The 24,249-nt window shown below is 34.6% G+C and overlaps 1 protein-coding gene across 1 annotated transcript; it reads right to left on the bottom strand.

Annotated features, from left to right (window-relative positions):
• Window positions 1-15,538: 15,538 nt before the first annotated feature.
• On the bottom strand, window positions 15,539-17,653 carry LOC123541356 (uncharacterized). The gene is made up of 2 exons (XM_053527548.1): window positions 16,343-17,653; window positions 15,539-15,754 (listed from the first exon to the last, which is right to left on the bottom strand). Exons 1-2 carry the CDS (start codon window positions 17,651-17,653, stop codon window positions 15,539-15,541), a joined length of 1,527 nt encoding a protein of 508 aa, XP_053383523.1.
• Window positions 17,654-24,249: the final 6,596 nt, after the last annotated feature.

The raw sequence follows: 24,249 nt of genomic DNA, 5'->3' as shown, positions 1-24,249 counted from the left end.
TCAGAAAGGATGTCCATATGAAATCTAGGTCATGTTCAAATGTTACATGCTGATTGGGGTGAATAACTAGGTCATTTGGTCAAATCACTGACTTTCAATGCATTTTTTGGCATGACATGACGGCCTCTTCTAATCCTGAGCTTAAGCAAATCCACCATACATATTGCTTAGCCCCGCTCCCTACATTTGGCTTTTGCATGATGTGAGACACATTCTAGTTAAACTATCATTTTATGACATGTTTTTATCACATCTGATATGGGGGCCTCCGTGGCCGAGTGGTTAAGGTCGCTGACTTCAAATCACTTGCCCCTCATCGATGTGGGTTCGAGCCTCACTCGAGGCATTGAATTCTTCATGTGAGGAAGCCATCCAGCTGGTTCTACCCAGATGCCCGCTCGTGATGAAAAATAATGCACGGAGGGGTACCTGGGGTCTTCCTCCACCATTAAAGCTGGAAAGTCGCCGTATGACCTATTATGTGTCGGTGCGACGTTAAATCCAAAAAAAAAAAAAAAAAAAAACTAATATAATTATATCATTATCGGAACAATATAAAGCAGCCAGTAAGTCCACGATTTGACCCAAAGGTGATTTCGGTATGAACGTCTTAAAAGAACGTACGCCACAGACCGCGGTAAGTTTTGACCATAGGCATGAACGGACTGTCTCATAACGTGGGCAAAATAGTATACAGTGTATTTTAGAATTGTCCACAGTAAAATTGCACTTTTTCCACCCCTTCGTCTTATTAAATGAGAGCAACTTATTGGGTATCTTTGTAGCCGTAAAGCAATATATTTCTGTTGACGGGTATTTCCTGCTAATTGTCCAGAAAATACATGGACCTTTCACATCAAAAATGTTTAAACACTGCTCAACTGTTATAAGCTGGCACAGGTTTCTAAGCGTTTCTTACGCTGATGCTGGAAAATGGAACCCTGTAATACTGACTACCATGCTCCTTTGCTTGGAAAGCATGAGGTGTCTATGAAAACATTCATGTAACTTATCAAATAATATTTTTGCAGGATCTTAAATATATCTGTCATAAATCCTAAATACTGTACAGGTTGTCCGTTGTAAGGTCATACACCGGTTAGAAAACGCAGACAATAAGTTATATAGGGAAAACGCAGACGATAGAGTAAGTGCATATATATGTCGTATGATTCTTTCTTTGTATGTAAGTGAGATGGTGTATGTTTGCTGCAGTCGAATTTCATTGTCCGATGACATTAGTAACAAGAGGACCATGATGGTCCTGAATCGCTCACCTCTTCCCACATGACCCAGTTTTGAGTATGACGTCGTTTTTCTATTATTTGACATAGTGACCTAGCTTTTGAGCTCATGTGACCCAGTTTTGAACTTAACCTAGATATTATCAAGATAAAAATTCTGACCAATTTTCATGAAGATCCATTGAAAAATATGGTCTCTAGAGAGGTCACAAGGTTTTTCTATTATTTGACCTATTGACCTAGTTTTCGAAGGTACGTGACCCTGTTTTGAATTTTACCTAGATATCATCAAGGTGAACATTCTCACTAATTTTCATGAAAAATATGGCCTCTAGAGAGGTCACAAGGTTTTTCTATTTTTGTACCTACTGGCCTAGTTTTTGACCGCACGTGACCCAGTTTCGAAACTGACCTAGATATCATCAAGGTCAACATTCAGATCAATTTTCATGAAGATCCATTGAAAAATATGGCCTCTAGAGAGGTCAAAAGATTTTTCTAATTTTAGACCTACTGACCTAGTTTTTGACCGCAGTTGACCCAGTTTCAAACATGACCTAGATATCATCAAGATGAACATTCAGACCAACTTTTATACAGATCCCATGAAAAGTATGGCCTCTAGAGAGGTCACAAGGTTTTTTATTATTTCACCTACTGACCTAGTTTTGGACCGCACGTGACCCAGTTTCGAAGCTGACCTAGATATCATCAAGGTGAACATTCTGACCAATTTTCATGAAGATCCATTCAAGGGTATGGCCTCTAGAGAGGTCACAAGGTTTTTCTATTTCAAGAGCTACTGACCTAGTTTTTGATCGCAGTTGACCCAGTTTCAAACTTGACCTATATATCATCAAGATAAACATTCAGACCAACTTTCATACAGATCCCATGGAAAATATGGCCTCTAGAGAGGGCACAACGTTTTTTCATTATTTGACCTACTGACCTACTTCTTGACGGCACGTGACCCACTTTTGAACTTGACCTATACATCATCAAGATGAACATTGTATACAATTTTTATGGAGATCCATTCGAAAGTATGGCCTCTAGAGAGGTCACAAGGTTTTTCTATTTTTAGACCTACTGACCTAGTTTTTGACCGCACATGACCCTGTTCCGAACTTGACCTAGATATCGTCAAGATGAACATTCAGACCAACTTTCATACAGATCCCATGAAAAATATGGCCTTTAGAGAGGTCACAAGGTTTTTCTTTTATTTGATCTACTGACCTAGTTTTTGACGGCACGTAACCCACTTTCAAACTTGACCTAGATATCATCAAGATGAACATTCAGACCAACTTTCATACAAATCCCATGAAAAATATGGCCTTTAGAGAGGTCACAAGGTTTTTCTATTATTTGACCTGACCTAGTTTTTGATGGCACGTGACCCACTTTCGAACTTGATCTAGATATCATCAAGGTGAACATTCTGACCAATTTTCATGAAGATCTCATGAAATATATGGCCTCTAGAGGTCACAAGGTTTTTCTATTTTTAGACCTGACCTAGTTTTTGAACGCACGTGACCCAGTTTCGAACTTGACCTAGATATCATCAAGACGAACATTCAGACCAACTTTCATACAGATCCCATGAAAAATATGGCCTTTAGAGAGGTCACAAGGTTTTTCTGTTATTTGACCTACTGACCTATTTTTGACGGCACGTGACCCAGTTTCGAACTTAACCTAGATATCATCAAGGTGAACGTTCTGACCAATTTTCATGAAGATCTTGTGAAATATATGGCCTCTAGAGAGGTCACAAGGTTTTTCTATTTTTAGACCTACTGACCTAGTTTTTGATGGCACGTGACCCAGTTTCGAACTTGACTTAGAATTTACCAAGATGAACATTCTGACCCATTTTCATAAAGATCCCATGAAAACTGTGACCTCTAGAGATGTCACAAGGAAAAGTTTACGCACGCACGGACGGACGACGGACGCTGCGCGATCACTTTGTGACAGGTGAGCTAAAAATTGAAATCTGGCCAGATGATGGTGAAAATGGGCTACTTTGATTAGAATTTGATAGAAAATGACAAATTTATCGCATTTTTGTTTAAAATGAGGATAAAACCCAAAAATAGCACATTTTCACTGTTTTTAGTGTATTTTTTCAAAAATTGCATATTTATAGCCTGTTGATTGCTAATTTATGGCCATCAGAGGTAAAAGTGAACATATTTAACACTTTAAATGTGTAATTTGTATGCAGATCAGAGTAGAAAATGTCAAAACAGGGCAAAACAAGGCTGCATTTAGAGTAACTGCTTCAAAATTATGTCCGACACCTATTTTTGACAAAATCTGACGCTTTGTCTTACGGTTCTAAAAATGCCATAAAACCTAAGAAACTGTTGATATCAAGCTAAAACCTTATATTTTTTCATGCATTTAGGTTTCTTGTACATTTCAAATGAAACTGGCACAGTGTCAGAGAAAAAAGTTTTTCTTATAGGCATACAGGCACTAAATAGAAAAATGGCGCGAAAAAAAAATGGTATAGCATAATGGCGGATACAAATAGACCTCAGTTTTTTGCTCTGTAGAGCTATTTTCCTTATTTTAGCTAACCTGTCACAAAGTGACAAGGTGAGCTTTTGTGATCGCGCAGTGTCCGTCCGTAAACTTTTGCTTGTGACATCTCTAGAGGTCACAGTTTTCATGGGATCTTTATAAAAATGGGTCAGAATGTTCATCTTGGTAAATTCTAGGTCAAGTTCGAAATTAATTCACGTGCCATCAAAAACTAGGTCAGTAGGTCTAAAAATAGAAAAACCTTGTGACCTCTCTAGAGGCCATAATTTTCAATGGATCTTCATGAATATTGGTCAGAATGTTCACCTTGATGATATCTAGGTCAAGTTCGAAACTGGGTCACGTGCCTTCAAAAACTAGGTCAGTAGGTCTAAAAATAGAAAAACCTTGTGACCTCTCTAGAGGCCATATATTTCAAAGATCTTCATGAAAATTGGTCATAACGTTTATCTTGATGATATCTAGATCAAGTTCGAAACTGGGTCACGTGCCATCAAAAACTAGGTCAGTAGGTCAAATAATAGAAAAACCTTGTGACCTCTCTAAAGGCCATATTTTTCATGGGATCTGTATGAAAGTTGGTCTGAATGTTCATCTTGATGATATGTAGGTCACATTCGAAACTGGGTCACGTGCGGTCAAAAACTAAGTCAGTAGGTCTAAAAATAGAAAAACCTTGTGACCTTTCTAGAGGCCATATATTTCACAAGATCTTCATGAAAATTAGTCAGAACGTTCACCTTGATGATATCTAGATCAAATTCGAAACTGGGTCACGTGCCATCAAAAACTAGGTCAGTAGGTCAAATAATAGAAAAACCTTGTGGCCTCTCTAGAGACCACATTTTCCATGGGATCTGTATGAAAGTTGATCTGAATGTTCATCTTGATGATATCTAGGTCAAGTTCGAAAGTGGGTCACGTGCCGTCAAAAACTAGGTCAGTAGGTCAAATAATATAAAAACCTTGTGACCTCTCTAAAGGCCATATTTTTCAATGGATCTTCATGAAAGTTGGTCTGAATGTTCATCTTGATGATATCTAGGTCACGTTCGAAACAGGGTCATGTGCGGTCAAAAACTAGGTCAGTAGGTCTAAAAATAGAAAAACCCTGTGACCTCTCTAGAGGCCATACTTGTGAATGGATCTCCATAAAAATTGGCCAGAATGTTCATCTTGATGATATCTAGGTCAGGTTCGAAAGTGGGTCACGTGCCATCAAAAAGTAGGTCAGTAGATCAAATAATGAAAAAACGGTGTGACCTCTCTAGAGGCCATATTTTTCATGGGATCTGTATGAAAGTTGGTCTGAGTGTTCATCTTGATGATATCTAGGTCAAGATCTATGCTTGACGTGTAGGTAGCATTTCATAATGAAATAACAACATAACAACATTTTTCATGGAAACCTAGATCATACACCACCAGTATAATTTGGGGTCTCATCTTGTAGCTGATTTTGCGGTTTGTGTGTTTGACTGAAATTATTTTTCTTGCATCAAACATGACCCCCACTTTTCTTCTGATTTTTATTTAGCACTGACAATATTCTTCAAGAAAATATAGGTTACAGACATTTAAAATGGGTCCTGGTGTGTGCTGCGGCCATTGGAAATAGTTCAGTTTTATATAGAATAAAGAACAACAGTTATTTAGTGTTATAACCTTATTGAGACATAGATTCTATATTCATTTTACTGTCAAATCCCAGTGGAGCGCGCTAGATACAAGATACAAGAATCTTTATTTTGAGTCGGATGTTTTAACAATATAACATTAGCATTAGTAATAAGCTATTTGCCGACTATTAAGCAAAGACATAAGAAGCATTTAAAATAACAAACAGCCTGTAACTAAAAGATTAAGTTATGATTATAAAATACATATACATTTAAAACATTGCATATGGTTTAAAGAAACATGACAAGCAAAGTAAGGGTCCATAAATAAGATAATAAATTATTAAAATTAATCATATTAGACACTATTTTCATATACATATCTACACGTACACCCATACATATACATACGCATACACATATATACATTACATAACATACATATTTACGTGCATACATACATGTATGCACTTACCCACACATATAATATACATACACATATAATCTAAAAGCACATGAAATATAGCACATTTAACCACTTTTAGAATTAAAAATCTGCGGGAAAGCTGCTGATCCTGACCAATGGCCTAAAAACTGCTATAAAACTACATGTAAATAAGAAACTGAATTTTCAATACCAGCACAAAAGTGCGACAGGAAAGAAAAATAGTCTTAAGAAATCAAATATTCCCTCAAATTAGATTTGTGAAGAACTGATCAGCAGCTAACTCACAGAGAGTCAAAATACAGTATAGTCTAGCAGCATGCTAACTAGCTGACAAAAGCTGGTGCTAAAGACTGAGTCATTATAAAATAAGGTTAAAAATACATAGTCTATTGGCATGCTGACTAGCTAACCAAAACTTGAACTGAAAATTGAAAGATATAAAATAAATAGCAACAAGAGGACTAAAAAGCAAGCAAAAAGGAAGCATGCAATAGGGCATTAAGATGAAATGTAACTGAGGATGGAAAATACAGGGATAAATAACTATATAAGTACATGTATGTTGTTTGGCAGACTCTTCCAGAGCTGGGTCGCCTCAAACCGGAAAGATCTCTTACCGTAGGTAGTTGTTCTCACGTTTGGAATTTCGACTGTGTTGCTGTACCTACAAAGAGTATTTAGAGTTTTTGAATGTGCCTAAATCATGTAGATATGGAGGTGAAAGGTTGTACAAACATTTAAAAGTTTCAATGGCTAAAGTTCTTAATCTGCCAAGATGTAGTGTTGGCATATTCACTCTATTGAGGAGTTCACTGTATGATGAGTCAAAATCATTATAGACGATCTTAAGGCTCTATGCTGTAATTGTTCTAATTTATCTGTATTTGTTTTACTGCAGAAGTGCCAGATAACTGGACAATAGTTGAAAGTAGATCTTACAAAGGATTTGTATATAAGTAATTTGCACTCAAAGTTTAAGAATTTGCTTAGTCTTAGTATAACATTTAATTGGTGTGCGGATTTTTGACACATTTTTTTATCTGCTGATCAAAATTTAGGCTCTAATCTAAATCAATACTTAGAAGTTTTACAGATTTTTCACATGTAATGTTGTTGCGTTCGATGGTAATAGTTGATAGTTTAGAATTTGTGTTTTTACCTACAGCTTTTCTCTGGATTTGCTTGCATTTGGCGTAATTATAAAGGTTTGATTTTTCCACAAAATAAAATATATCATTTATAAAAATGTTGAAGATTAGCGGTCCGAATATCGAACCTTGGGGAACGCCTTTAATGGTCTCGAGCCAAGAACTGTGGGTTGGACCAATTTTTACTCTTTGTTTTATGTTTTTAAGGTAGCTATTTATTAGACTGCATGCATCTTTTGATAAGCAATATGCTTCCAGTTTTGCTATGATGAGGTCATGTGAGAGACAGTCGAAGGCCTTGGATAGATCCATCAGTACTGCTGCTACGTACTCGTTTCTATCCAGTGCCTCCTTCCAGTCTTCCACAAGACGTAATAGAGTTGTCTGACAACCATATTTTCTTCGGAAGGCACTAAGGAAGTCATGACATATTTGTTCAAAATGTTCACTTAGTTGTTCATTAATAATTTTCTCAAAGATTTTGGACATAGTAGGAAGTATACTTACAGGACGGTAGTTTTTAAGAGTAAATGGGTCCTCTTTTTTGAAAATTGGTGTAACCTGGGCTGCCTTAAGACTATTTGGAAAGTCATTTGTTTTTATCATGGTGTTAACCATATTACTGATGGGTTTTGAAATTGCATTAGCTGAGCATTTGAGTATTTTAGGTGGTATTGCGTCTTTTGGGTCGATAGATTTTAAGTGTTTTTCGATATTCTCAGGTTTTACTTCACTGAAATTAAAGTTAATTGGGCGGGTTTGGGATGTTATTGTGGATTTCCTGAATACTTCTATGGTTGTCATCTATTTTAGAGTTTGAATTTATACCAATATTTTTTGCAATATTTACATAAAAATCATTGAATAATTCACATACTTTTGATTGGTCTGATATAAAGAGAATAATAGGCTACTCTCTTTTGATATCAATGTTATCAGGTCGAGGCTGATATGGGCTGGAAGGGGTGAGGGAACCGAACCCCTTCCGCCCATATCAGCCGAGACCTGATAACATTTGATATCAAAAGACAGTAGCCTGTTATTCTATTTATCATGAAACTCATACAAACTGCCTAGAAAAACATGTCTTCATCTCTTATACGTAAAAAATGTCTTCTGAAGCAAAAAATTAAATTTATATTTTACAGTACAGATTTGAAAATTCATTCGCCCCTGAAACTTCTGAACGAAACAATACGGCAGCCATACTGAATTCAACTCCGACAATGTTTTTGACTTTCTGATATTCTTGTAAAAAAAGATAACAATGAAATAAACTCTTACCTGCATAAAAATAAAAAAAACATCCTCTTGAATAAACCAGAACATGCTTTATTTCCATAGATCTATCATGAAATATTTGACTCAGACAACTACATCATGTCCAAAGCGCTGAAAATTTCACTTCCAGTTCCAGACTTTATAGTTTTTTAAATCACTAAATTTACACTGATCCAAGAATTATAATTAACTGATTCAAGAATAATAATAAACACAAATACTTTAGCTAATACTTGATAAAATGTGCATGCCTTAAATAAGGCATAAATCAAGAATAAGTATATCATACATTGTCAAGTGTATTGTTAACCTTTCCGAGAATCGATCCATGTAAACATTGTGATGTCATGATGAACGTTTCACAATGACGTCATTCAGTGCTATTGTCTTTGTGATAAAATTAGAGACAACCATATTCAAGGAACTTTGTTGAGATTACTGAATCTATTTAGAAAAAAAATTGTGCAACATCGAAACTGGACTCTGTAATAAAATTCAATCTGGAATGATGTAAAAACTAGTCCGTCAATATGGGAGGGGCTTAATTTTGATATCAGGTCAATGACCTGATAACAAAATAAAATATCAGGCAAGTGATATCAGGCATTTTGCATAGTAGTTGCATGATAATTTTCTTTTATGATAATGTCATTATTGTTTTTATTTATGGATTTCTTTGACAGGAAAGGTTTGAATGTAGGCCAGAAGTCCTTAGACTTTGGTCCACCGCCACACCTTTCCTCAAAGTATACTTTTATTGAATCTCGCTTTATAAATGTTTTGCGGTTTCTTAATTTTCTGTAATTTTCCCAGTCTGTTGTAATTTTGGTTTTTAAATATCTATTGTGTGCTTGGCGTGTCTTGTAAATAATCTTTCTGTATTGTGAGTCCATGTATGGTGGTGGATCTTTTTAGGGTATTTTGTTTTTATGGGTGCGTGGTCATTAAGGATGTCTACAAACATGGTGTTGTGTGCCCAATATATATCATCTACGTCATCAAAAATATGTGCTATGTGAAATGGAGCTTGAAGTGGGTCATTTTAAAATGGTGTTTCATCAAAGTTTTTGTACCAGCTACGGAAGATTACTTTTTGTTTAGGAACTGTTTTTACTTGTTCCTTGAGGCTAGTGAAAATCATACTATGGCAGTCACTTATACTAAAAGTTAAAAGTGTCTAAAAGATTTCCTACTGGTTTGCCTTTGTCTGATTTCATATCATAATTCATGTCTCCAATCGTGATAATATGATCAAAATTTATAAATAATTTATCTAGCATATATGTCATCTCTGTATCAAAAATTACATTTGACTGTGATAGTGGTCTATAAACAAATAGAACCCCCCATTTTCTTTTTTGAAGATTAAATTCAAAGCATAAGCACTCCAAACCTTTACTTTCCATATCTGGTCTATGTTTTATAGGTAGATCTGCTCTAACAAAGGTCATGAACCCTCCACCTTTAGAGTTTCTGTCTCGGCTTCTATGCAGTTTATATCCTGGTGTCCAGACGTTTCCCCCCCCCCCCAAGACAGTTCCTCCCAAGACGTTTCCTCCCAAGACTTTTCACCCCCATTTTGGGGGGGGGGGAATTGTCTCTGCTTTTAGGACATTTCACCCCCAAATTCATTTAAGGTATTAAAAGATGTCATATAACATACAGGCTAATAGATATGTAATAAAATGAATGATATGTATGGAAATAAAACTGTTTTTAAAAAATGTGTTTAAAAGAAAAAATACCAAAATTTGGTAAGGAGACATACAATAATAATAATAATAATATATATGTATAAATATACAAGTTTTAATATTAATAATAATTAGTATGAATTGGGAAAAAATCCCTATTACTCATTATTTAGCCCATGATGGTTGTGAGTTACCTTATATATATATATATATATATATATATATATATATATATATATATATATATATATATATATATATATATATATATATGTTTGCACTCATTAAAAGTTTTGTTTTTCAAGTTTGCTAAAATGAAATATGGATTACCTAAATTGATTTCTTTTATGTTTCTTTGATGTACACCTCCTGAAAATGGTAGGATTTTTGGGTACTTATGTCGTAGTCAAATATTTGTTACTCGATGTTCCATTAACATCATTTAGTGTTTGAAATTATTTTTTGTCCAATGGCATTGCAGTACTTTTCAAATTTTCAGGAAATTTATTTTAGTAAATCAGCATTAACTTGCAGTCGTTTATTTAACAGGTTAGTCAGGTGTATAGAAGGAACAAGAGCTGTGTTATTGATTTTATTTGCTCTGACGTCATCCGAAAACAAAAAATAATTTCAAACACTAAATAGATCTAGGTTAGTGTTTATTAATGTGCATTTACAAAACTTAATCAGCCTCGCGGCTGCGCCGCTCGTAGCTGATTAAACTTTGTAAATACACATTAATAAACACTAGCCTATACTAAATTTTAGAGTTGCATCACTTACACTTTAAATAGATGTTATGATCTGCTTTTCAATGGGAAAGATATAAAGAAGAAATTCATCACTTAACGTTCCCAGTTAAATTCTATGAACTATAATTATATTTGAAGATGATTTTATTTACAGAACAGAACAGAACACAGGTTTATTTTGATTTAAGCATGTACAGCTTATCATCAATAATACATACATATTACAATATTACACAAGCATGCAAATGGCAGGAATTGCATATTAATAAAAGGTGATATCTGAGAGGGTAGTCTTTATACCCTAATATATATATATACAAAGAAACGTCAATAGCTCACGTCAATACCAAGAAGTCTTATCACGATATAACATTGATCATACTGTTCCGAAGTTGTAATGCCTTGATGGTGTAATTTGCTAAACGGTACAATAACTTTTTATTTTTGCTGCTTAATAGTTCTATAAATTTAATCATACTAGGTCTTCGTGTATAATATGAAATACATCTGTAATTGACTATGTTATATGTACAATTCCTTTTTTTGAATATCTATCTAATTTTGATATAAAGGAGGTCGACCCGATTTTTTCGGATGGTCACTCCCTACTTTCTCTCTCTATTGATAGCAATGTAATATTAAAAAGATGTGGTTATATTAGTCAGAATGAAGTGGAACAAATTAATGATAATCAGTATCAAAATTGCAAACCACCAAAATGGCAAAACTCGCTCGAACCAACTTTTATTGAAAATCTGGACCATAATAGCATTGCTGAAATAAATAATACTTTGACTTCTATTAAGGCATGCGATGTGACTAAGTCTACAGTAAACGCAATTTCAGAAAAAAATCGCTAGTCTGTTTAATCAAGCGGCTTTCGATACCTTTCCTACACCCTTTAACTCTTACTATAAAACTTGTAATAGTAAATCGAAAACTAATAGACCATGGTTTGGGCCTCACTGTGAAAAAGCAAGACGTAAATATCACTCAGCCCGCAAAAAATATAATCTACATAAAAATGACCTATATAAACAAGTACTTGCGAGAGCTAGCAAATTTTACAAGCAAACAATGAACACCTATATAAGGCAACACAAATTTAGTAACGAACGAAAATTACGTGAAAACAGTACAAATAAACCACGTGATTATTGGAAAATTTTGAATAGCGTAAAACAGCAGTCGTCTCATCCAATGCCCGAAAATAAAACTTTCTATGATCATTTTAGAAACATAAACATACAAACAGAAACTGAAGAACAAACTCCATCCGACTTTCATTTCGATTTAGATGATACAAATGAATTATTAAATGGACCAATATGTGAAAATGAAATACATAAGGCCATTCTTAAATTAAGCAGCGGCAAAGCTGCTTCGCCGCAAGATTATATATATAATGAATATATTAAAAGTACAAAAAGATACATGACACAAGTATACTGTAATTTATTTAATATTATTCTTGATACTGGTCAAATTCCAGACACATGGCTTATCGGTACAATCAAACCTATTTTCAAGCGAAAAGGTTCTCCGTTAGACCCAGGAAATTATAGGCCTATAACAATTTTAAGTTGCCTTGGAAAACTATTCACTTCAGTTCTAAACAATAGAATAACGAATTTTCTAAACGTTAATAACATTCTGTCTGAAAACCAGGCGGGGTTTAGGGCAAAGTACTCAACAGCTGATCACGTGTTTGCTCTTAACTTTTTGATAGAAAAACTTAGGTCCCAAAAGAAGAAACTTTTCGTATCCTACATCGATTTTTCTTCTGCTTTTGATAAAATCTGGCGCATTGGCCTTTGGAGTAAACTTATCAAAACAGGTATAAATGGAAAAATATTTCAAGTTTTGCGCAATATGTATGCCGATATAAAATCCTGTGTATCCTCAAATAATGACATTTCTGCTTTTTTTCTCTAGTACATGTGGAGTTAGACAAGGGGAAAATCTTTCCCCGATTTTATTTTCTATATATTTAAATGACCTTGAAAGTTTCTTAGAGCAAAACAACCCTGGAATTACTGTAGAGTATCATAACGATAACCTGGATGTATATTTGAAACTGTTTGTACTATCATATGCAGATGACACAATAATTGTTAGTGAGGACCAAATATCATTCCAGTCTACACTGAACGATTTTTTAAAATACTGCAAAAAATGGAAACTTGAAATTAACATGAGTAAATCAAAGGTTATGATCTTTGGAACAAACAAACCTGAAAATTATATGTTTACTCTTGATGGTACACCTCTTGAAATTGTAAAAGAATACAAATATCTAGGAGTGATATTTTCGTCCTCATGTAGTTTTCTTAGTGCAAGGAAATCGCTTGCCTCTCAGGCAAACAAAGCCATGCACGTTTTGTATAGTAGAATATTCAATCTAGACTTGCCTGTTGACCTTCAACTTCAGCTGTTTGATCAAACAATATTACCTATTTTAACATTTAATTGTGAAGTGTGGGGCTACGAAAACCTTGACATTTTAGAAAAAGTGCATACTGACTTCCTCAGAAAAATCACACATTGCAGAAAAAGCACACCCTTATATATGCTGTATGGTGAACTAGGGCGTTACCCTTTAGAAATAACCGTTAAAACCAGAATAATTAATTTTTGGACTAAACTCTGCACTTCACAAGAAAATAAGATATCTAGACTATGTAATGATTACATGTATATGTCTGGGTTTAGTTTTAAGTGGCTCCGACACGTTAAGAGTATACTTGATAATACCGGCAACAGTGTTATATGGTTAAACCAACAACTTGTTGAAAACCGAAATCTTGATAAGTTAATTAAAAGAAATTTATTGGATCAATTTTTTCAAACTTGGTCAGGTCTACTTAACAATTCATCCAAAGGAAGAAATTATATGATGTTTAAAAACACTCCAAATTTTGAACCTTATCTTAAGGTACTATCTTGCAGTCATCGCATTACGCTTTTTATTTTCGAACTGGCAACCACCCATTGCCGGTTGAAACTGAAGATGGCGTCAGTCCTTTGTAGAACATGATCAACGAAAATGCATCCTATGTAATCAGAATGATATTGCCGACGAATATCATTATATGTTTAAATGCCCTTTCTTCTGTCTGGCCAGGAGAAGACTGATCCCAAGTAAATATCATAATAGACCAAATGCACTAAAATTTAATGAACTAATAAACTCAACATCCCCAACTTTACTGAAAAATGTTGCTATTTTTTCTAAACGTATAATGTCTTTTTTTAACAAGTGATCATATTTTAAAGGATGCAGCTAAAGTACGGTATACCCTTCCGTTTCCGCTCTAGCAAATGAGATGCTTCTCCCCCGGCCCGTCATGTGGCAATATTACAATCTCTATTTATGCTACTTTATGGCTTCTTAATTCAGGAGAAGTCATACCATATTTTAGCTGTAGCCCGAAATTTTCCAGTACCACAAATATGTAACAAGATGTACTATGTATCAATGAATATTATACACACAGATTCTAGTATAACACTTAGAAATAACTTACCGCAGTCGTATATTTATCCCACCATGAATAATATACATGTATATCCATTTTATTTATTTTCATTTAATTAAACAACTGTTACGACACTTATTAAAATAAAAATCACATTAGTGAATAAACAATACAGCTCCACGTGTACACATTCACAACGCGCACAGAATTCTCACTCATTTTGACCTATGTCAACTAGACCGTAAACTCCCCCGCACATGGGGTTTTCCACTAAAATTAGTCGATAAATTCAAGGTCAGTATCACCCTTGTGAATGTGTACCGCGTTAACTGTATTGTCCACCACTTAGAAACTAGAATTATTACCTATTTAAAAATTACAAACTGTCCCCCATATATGTATTTATATATAAAACTATGTAAATGTTTGTTTCAGTATTGCTATGTACATACACCCACATTTGTTAATATAATAAATCATGTTGTTCTCATGTATACATGCTGTAGAACCTGATTGTAAATAAAAGTATCTGTCTGTCTATCTGTCTGTCTGTCTGTAGGTATATATTGTTTTCTCACGTCTTTATAAGATTCACATATAAGAACAAAGTGGAATTCGTCTTCTATGTCGTTCTTTTGACAAAGTTCACATTTCCGTTGTTCACGTGGTATGTTTCGGTGCCTTCCAAGTTCAATATTAAGTCTATGCGACGACAAACGTAGTTTTGATAAGGCGTATCTATGTTTACTATTGTCTAAAACACTTAAGTAGTCCGATAATTGAAAGTTTGGTCGGATCTCACGAAACAACGATAGCGAGCTAGAAACTCGAACACTTTCTCTCCATTGTGAAATATAAATGTCCTTTAGACGTACCTTAAATACTGATAAAAACATTTTAACATTTATGACAGAATCATAATATATCCAAATGTCATTAAAACCAGTCTCTTGTAGTAGCAATTTAACGTTTGTTAACCAGGAAGTTTTATTGTTTTCACACCTATAAAGCATATTATTATATACAGCATTTAAAATACAATTGGTGTTAAAGCTATTCATAAGTTTAAACCAATATTTCACAATATGGACTTTCCTATTAATAATGAGCGGATACCTTCCAGTCTCTCCGTATAATGCTAGGCAATTCGTAGACATTTTAACATTAAGAGTTCGTTTTAAGAATTTTCTGTGGACCTTTTCAATATTTTCTGCTTGTAAAAATCCCCATAGCACCGAGCAGTAACTGAGTATGGATGCGACATATGTGTCAAATAAATCAAATGTAATTTTCAGTGGCAAAGCCATATCTTTAGTCAGATTTCATTGCTTTAAGTGATTTAGCAGCTAAAGTCTCTAGTCCCTTGCGAAATGAACCACCTGTGCTGAGTACAAATCCTAGGTAATTAAAACTATCTACTATATCTATTTTCTGACCGTTATATGTCCATTCCTCATTTCTGGCTAAACGACCGCCTTTACGGAACACCATTATTTTCGTTTTATCTATATTGACACTTAAACTCCACTTTTTGCAATATGTTTCTAATTGATTTAAAGGGATTTGTAACCCCTCAGCTTTTCCTTAGCATACACAGCATCGGCAAACAAAAAGGTATATTGACAACTGGTCTAAAGTTAATCCCGAGAATATTTTTGCGTAAGCAATTTCATGTCATTTATAAAGTGACAAAAAAAAATCGGTGAGGTTTTTATCTCCCCCTGAAAAAATCGACGCGCAGTTTAAAAAAATCTGATAATTATTGTGTTTCACGCATGACTTTACCCGTTTTACTGGGTCTTAATAATTTCAACATTTCCCTCGTTCCCCTTCCCCTATTATTTACCAGAGGCCATTTCTGTATATTAGGTCAAAAAAAACTTTCGGTAAACGACAAATCGCGTAAACTCTTTTCGTTGATCTAATATGTTTTTTTTTAAAAATTATGCAATATAAATATACTCCCCTTTTGGTGGCCAGCTTTGGGGAAAGCCAAACTGGGCACCAGACAATTTTTTCGTATTTTCGTGTCCATGACTTTAACCTTTCATTCAATACATTTGTAAATAACTTCCCCAAACAACTAATCAAAGTAATTCCACGATAATTATTTACGTCACTCGATGGCTGCTTTTTAAGAACCGGAACTATTACTCCCTTCGACCACTGACGTGGGAATTTTCCAGTGTTTAGTATCCTGTTAAAAAGTACGATTAGTGGTTTAATGAGCACATCAACACCTTCTATAAAATACTCATTTAATAGGTTATCGATGCCTGTGGCTTTGTTTCTATTTAAGTTTTTTACAGCCTTTCTAATTTCCGTTTCCGTTATTGGAACATCTAACTCTTCGTACATGGGTTCTCGATCGGTTTCAGTGTCAAAATTATCTAAAAACATATCAACGTCGTCATTAAATTCATTATCCTGGGTCTGAGCAAGCGACTTAAAGTGAGACAAAAAGTCATCTAGAGAAATGCGTTCATCAGTTGCTTGTCGGGTTCGTTTAAATTTTTTCCAGAAATCCCTTGGATTTTTTCGCCTTAGCTCATGCATTTCTTTTCCTTTATTTATATTGAACTGTTTTCTTGTTTTCCGAACACAGTATTTATAGTCTTTTTTGCATCGTTTCATCAAATCAGATCTCTCAGCACTACGATCACACGTATATTGTTCTAGAGCCTGAATGTATGCGAGGCGTTTATTTTCACATTCAAGATTAAACCACTGTTTACGGTCCGAAATTTCATTATCAACAAATGTGGGACGTACATTTTTAATGGTCTTTTTGAAGTACTTTTCTGCTGTTAAAGCGATATACTCAGAGAAACATGAAACTGCATCCTCAACGTCATAATTATTTTGTAGGCTTTCTGTAATACCGTCTATATTTAATGATAAATCGTTTAAAAAAGCCAATTTATCATTTTCGTTCCATTTATAAAACTCTCTCTTCTGTGAGTTATTGTTACATTTGCACATGCCGGTAATAATTTCAAATGATATAGGTGAATGATTGGAATATTCTGTATAGTTGTGGACGTTAAAATTACGTATTAGCTTGAAATTGCCGTAGGATGTAAGTACGTAGTCTATTAAACTTTCTCCATTGTGTGTGAAACAGGTAAAATTACCGTTATCCCCATTACAACCCGAACGACCATTCATAATACAAATATTTGTAGATTTGCATATATCCAATAAATAATCTCCGAATCTGTTACTTGAGTGATCCATTGACGTACGGCTAGACGGTAAGTCGTTTAAGAAGTCATTAAAGTCTAATCCCGTTATACGTTCATTCTCAATATAGTCTGACTTTTGACCTACTCTGCTATTTAGGTCACCAATCCACAATATTCGTCCCTGTTGTGAAAACTGTCCTATTTCGTCTTCTATTTTACTAAAAATATCAACGTTATACATATCGTGCACAGGAGAACCTTCAGGCGGAATATATGTTGCAGCAATGTACCAGTCTTTGTCAGTTTGAAAAAAATCTTTCGAAAGCTGTAATCATACAATACAATCGCAATCGTTTTTAACAAGTTTGACGCCTTTACGTATAGTACCTTTTATATAAATAATGACCCCACCACTAGAACGTTTCGCACGACGATTTTGGAATTTTCTGAACGAATGTATAGGGTTACTAAATCCATTTAGGTCAATATTTGTATGTTTATTTGTCCAGGTTTCGTAGAGACATATTATTTGGTACTGGGTGAGAAACGATGTAAAATCATTTGAAGACCTTTTCGCGCGTGTGAGCCCTTCAACGTTCCACGAGAGAATATTTACACTACCCTCAGGCGGATCCTAGTCCCGGGTCGGAGGTACAAATTCTTCGCCATCAATGTACAGTTTATCATACCGGAAGTATACATTTTTCTTGTCCCTTTTCGCCTGTCTGAACCCGCCGCTCAACGCTTTTCGCTTATCAGCTTTGTCCCTGGGATTTACAAGAAGTACTTCATAATAATATTTACTTTTCATTCAGAAATTTATAATAAAATCTAAACATTAAATGAAGTCTTCAATCAAAATTAAATGTTTGATTGGATTACCTCACATAATAAATGTGGCATTTATCACCTTCAGTAATTACCATTTAACACTTTATTAAGTGAATGCAGTGGATCCTTTTCTGTAACATTCATCAAAGGAATTGCCAGTACAATTTGTTTACACTCAATTATTACTTTGAGAAATATCAATTAAATTGAAAGTTATATTCAATTCAATATATTTATTGCATTAAACATGTTACACACATTTATAGCAACACAATACATTAAATACAATAGAAGACATGGACTTCTTAAACAATATACATTTTTTGCAAAAGAGCATAGATGTTTGTGGATATTAGAAAAAGGTTCTTAGTTTCGTGTCAGATTGCATGATATATAAATTTACTCAAGTTCTGTATAATTTTCCGATTAGTCACTGTTAGTAGGTTGATAACTTTTGTTTGGGGGGCCAAGTATAATAATAACGTTTTAAATATTTAACTCTAAGATCTCTAAATCTAGGACAGATTAGAGAAAATGATATTCATTTTCGATTATTCCATTGTTACAATATGTACAATTTCTTTCGTTCCTTGGTACATTGTTGTAACGCCCGCGTTCTATTGCTAAGTCATGTGATGATGTACGGAATTTCGTAAATGATATTCTGAATTTAGGTCTTGTATATGTCAAGATATTTTTCTACTTTAAATTCATGCTTAAATAAACAATACGTTTCAAGACGAGGAGAGTTATTAATTGATGATTTACCATTGTTGGTTATACATATCTTTTTTTCTTTGTTTTAAATTGTATTGAAATTTAATAGCATATTTAACGGGTTTTTGCCAGATGTAGGTTAAACCGTGGTCATAAAGGATAGTTTAATTTTATGGGCCCAAATTTTACTGCCGTTGTATGTCCCAGCCTCTGCATCGTTCTTAACATATTGTATACTTAAAATATTGACTGTTTGTCTAGAGTTAGTAATTTTTTAATCCATTTTTAAATTTTAAAAAGGTATATTCTCTAAATAATTATTAGTAGTATTAGGGGCCACTTTGCTTGAAAACAATCGGGGCCATTTGGATGACCTATTTATATAATTAGTAACTCATTTTCATATAAAAATTTCGTCATAAGTGGCGTGTGGGGCGGCATTTTGATTCTAATCACGTATTTAGAAATTTGTTAGGTGTCTTTGTTATTCTAGGGCGTGTTCGCGCATATCGAGGGTCACCCCTACAGGTCCATTAGCCTAATAGTTTTCCCTATATATTCTATATAAAACTGACTTTTTTCAAAGAGCTAGCAAACAAAAGCTAGACCCATTTAGAGAACAATCCTTACCTCTTTTTAAAGAGTTATATAAAACTGATATAAAATGAAGAGAAAAGTGGGTCATGTTTCTTCCCGAATACAACCTGCTCTCCCACGTTTCCAAACCAAAATGTCAACAATACATTCCACAGTGAAATTTAAACAAAAAATTTGCCTCAAATTAGACCTCTGTTAAGCGAAACATTAGTATTCAAATATTGACAGCCATTACGCGATAGACCAGATGGGCTCTACACGCTGGTTCCTTTTAGTTTAGTTAGGCCGGGAGAAAACACGAAACAAAGCTATACGCATGCGTTATAAAAAACCTCAGTAAAATCTTTTCGAAAAAATGTATTAATATAATTACGTACTGCTGACCAGTCATTAAAACTATACGAGAATACCTATTTATAAATGAAATTAAAAGACAAACTATTACGCACTAAACGGGTGTAAAACACGTCGATATCCCACGCTAAAATGAACCAACATTCTTTATCCGTTTAGAATACAGATTAAATTACGTCGTTTCTAAACATAAAATAGCCAATCAAAAGGCAGGGAAACAAACCCAATAAAAAAACTCCAATTAAATCGTTTGACCAATGAAAACGTCGAAATTTTTACCAATCAACGCTCAATATTATTAACGTTGACATCGCGATTCAGAGAGCGAATCGTATATAAGAGAGTGCACAACCCGTCATCCTTTGGGAATTCATACGGGTGACAATGGAAAACTTTACCGTTAACATTTTCCCGGCGCAGACGAATTTTGCGGGGATACGGGCGTTTCTCTTCTGCAAATGGACAACGGTAAGTCTGATATCTGATCAGAGAATAAACTATTTTGACAGGTTTAAAAACCCGTACTATAACGTACAATACGATATTTTACATAGTGCGATTATGGGCGCATTAATATAATGATTACAATTTCTTTAAAAAAACCGATACGAAATACAATAGAAATAATTAACTAAATTATTCATACAACTTACCCAGTCCGGAAAAATTTTCGCCTAATGATCAATGGTTGAATAGAAATATCGTTTCACTACCAACAGCCAATCGGAATGCATTATTTTGACAAGCGGTAACGTTTTTCCAATACACCTGACAGGTTGTGAACAACGTATCGCTTTCGTCTACTCCACGTTAGATTACATTTATTGATTTGATCAGCGCCGTTAACGCTTTATACATAATTATAAAAATGATTATAGCAAAATGTCTTTAAAAAAACCCGATACGAAAATAAACAGAAATACCTAATTTAATCGTTCATACAACTTACCTGTCCGGATAAATTCGCCTAATGAATCAAATCTTTAGATGGTTGAATAGAAATATCGTTTCACTACCAACAGCCAACCGGAATGCGTATTTTGACAAGCGGTAGCGTTTTCCAATACACCTACGGTTTAAGACCCTATCGCTTTGCGTTACTCCACGCTACACTTTATATCGATTTTAAACAGCGCCGTTAACGTTCATACATAATATAGAAATGATTTAGCAAAATTTTCTTTAATAACCCGATACGAAAAATGAAATAGAAATACCTATTTAATCGTTCTACAGCATAAACCGTGATGTGCGCTTTACTAGATCCTCAAATTTCGAATGATATTTCCCTGTAGAACTCCAGTATATAACACATCACTCCCAAATCAGCCAATCGGAATGCAGTATTTTGACAAGCGGTAACGTTTTCCCAAATACACCTGACAGGTTGAGACAACGTATCGTTTTTGCGTCTACTCCACGCTATTATTTATCGATTTAAACAGCGCCTTTTAACGCTTCATACATAATTATAGAAATGATTATAGCAAAATGTCTTTAATAAACCCGATACGAAAAATGAAATAGAAATACCTAATTTAATCTTTTCATACAGCATAAACCGTGATGTGCCTTTACTGAGATCCTTTAATCGAATGATATTTACCTGTATATAACACTTCGCTATCAACACCAAATTTCAGGAAGCAGAATTTTGAAAAAGCGATAGCACGGATCGACTTTGTTTTCCAATACTGAGATAAACCGCAGGGAAAGTTTAATATTTGTTCTTTAAATAAGAATTTTGAAAATAAGTGCCTCTTGTCGGGTTTTTACCGGGTTTAATTCCAGTATTACTATTTTAATTGACCTCAGAATTGAGATAAATGACGTTCTTACTAAAATACAAGCCTCCTTTTGAAATCGAGGCTTTGGGCGAGTAATATTAGCGCTCTCATCAGACAAAAATTCATTCAAAAGTCAAATCATGGAAAATAGCTCGGAAGTTTTCGAGAATATGATGAATTCCCTTCGCTGCGGACCTAAAGGAAGTGTGTCCAGTACATCACAAAGTTATGGCTTTACGAAGCGCATTACGTAAAGTACATTTTGATTTTCGGAAATTTGGGTAAAATTTATTGACAAGCTATATAAAAAACAGGACGAATTTGAATGTAGACTTCTCCATCATCCACACTGGTGATCCGTATACGGACATGGGAGATTAATTTGCCTGACGAACATTATTTGGTAGACATAGAGTGTGCTTTACGCGACTTTCTGGAAGCAAAAGGGGTGTCTCTATGTTAAGTACAAGGACATAACAAAAACGAAATAGAGTTCGATATAAATTTACTGTACATGGGTATATATGCTCCGACAATACATGGGGCAAATATCATGCGAAATAGAACTCAAGTGGTGCGAACAAGCTTGCAACCAAATTCCTATTGCCCCTGTAACATCGCAGGGAAACCCCGAAGACCGGAAATATTACATAGATTACTAACTTTGCCTGTGATCATCATGCAAACAGAATTGGGTTTAGAAAAGAGCATTTTAAAGCGTTGAACTAGTTGCTGAATTGTATTGATAAAGTTACACGAAATTTGTAGAAAGACGGGCTAAAGAGGCAGTTTTAAATAGTGTAAATGATGGATGTGTTACCATTTGGATTCTGTAAAAAAACTATTTTCTGGCTGTGTAGAAAGACCGTATATATCGTTATGTTACATGTTGGACTATGAGCCGTATAGATGGCTCTTAGTAAAATAACAACACAACATTTTTCCCAACCATGCTTTAACAGGGGTTAAAGCAAAAGAGCAATATTTTTTAAAAAGACACTTTGATCGACAGATTGTTTTCATCAGATGAATTTTCAATATTGGGGGCCGAAAGGACGGGATGACTTATATTCCTGAGAACGAGAAATAGCGCTTCATGTCCACGTTTGTGATACGAGGGGTGGCCAAGAATTTCAGTCGATTGTTTTCCAGTCCAAGAAGAATAATAATCATGATTTTATTTTACTGTAGATATCATTGATGCAATTTCTTTATTTAAAATTTTGCGAGAGACGCTTATTAAAAAAGCTAATCGATTTGTGAACGATTTGAATAAATAAAAATACAATAAACAAATACATGTATATCGTTTTATTTGTGTACCCCTCCCGACGTTTAATCTTTTCCGTCAACTCAAATTCGAATTTTATAGGTTTTGAATAACAAAAACATATTGTTCTTTAAATTCTTTTATTGCAAACTTAATACAGACTACATGTATCAACTAAAATATAGAACAATAAATTCTTCATTCGATTTCTTGCGATACGCATCAAACGGTTTTAAAAATGTCCTTCATTTTTTCGTCCGGACATCGGTTCATAATGTAATTTTCGTAATACAGCCCGCATTATTTTGAATCCGTATCCTGTATTTGACTGAAGTTCATCCAATAACGCTTCTTTAACGCTTGCTCAAAATGAACTTTGTAGCGCTCCGGTCTATACCTAGTGAATCGAAAAATTCGTCGGGCCCTTTTTTTGGAAAATAAAAGACCCCCCAATGTTTTCCTGATCCTGGCTCGTGTCTTATTTGAAAAGACGTATTGTCCACTACGTATTTGAAGTTGGTCCGCGGCGCATATTGTCACAGGGTACTCTTTTAACATTTCCTCGAGTTCGTAGTTATTCATTTTAAAATGTATAGGTTTTTCCAATCTATAGTATCTTGGGTCATGCTTTCGCGATATTTCTTACGTCTTGGCTGTCTAAATCACGACTCAAAGGTGTGGGCCATTTTATCCCTATGTCGCTTCAGATTCACTATGCTTTCGCGACTGTCTTATTTCCGACCTAGCAATTTCAACCGCTTGGGCTACGGGGGTCACAAGTTTTTACTACGGGAGGATCTTCCTTTTTGTTCTTGTGCTTCCCTGTCTCGTTCCTCTTTTAATTCGGCCATTTTTCTTCGATATGCACCCCTTCCTACAAAGTAACGGCCCATATGATCGCCGTAGTATCGTCCCTCAGGTCTTTGAAATGTTGTATCCATTTTTCAGGGTCCCGGGTTTTTCCGGGACCCATTTTTTCTTGTTTATAATCGTACACTTCTATGGAACCCATTTTGACACGTGAAAGTTAAAACACGTCAATCCTTCTTACAACGTTCATTTTATCATCATCCGATTCTTGATCGTCATCAGCTTCTTTTTTTATCCTCCCTTGAATAGTCTCCTTTGGTTTTAATGATCGGGCCACAACTCCAAAAAAAGGTTTTTCTAAGGGCAATGGGTTGTCGAATAGATTCTTTGACAGTCATTTCCCCTGCTGATTTTTAAGTTTCTAGCCGACTGATAATCTTGCTGCTGAGTATGGATCGTTTTGTAACTCAA

Source organism: Mercenaria mercenaria, chromosome 2, assembly GCF_021730395.1.
Source record: "Mercenaria mercenaria strain notata chromosome 2, MADL_Memer_1, whole genome shotgun sequence".
Classification (NCBI taxonomy): Eukaryota; Metazoa; Mollusca; class Bivalvia; order Venerida; family Veneridae; genus Mercenaria; species Mercenaria mercenaria.
The sequence above is the reverse complement of the archived record's forward strand: the minus strand, read 5'-3'. Positions and strand labels throughout refer to the sequence as shown.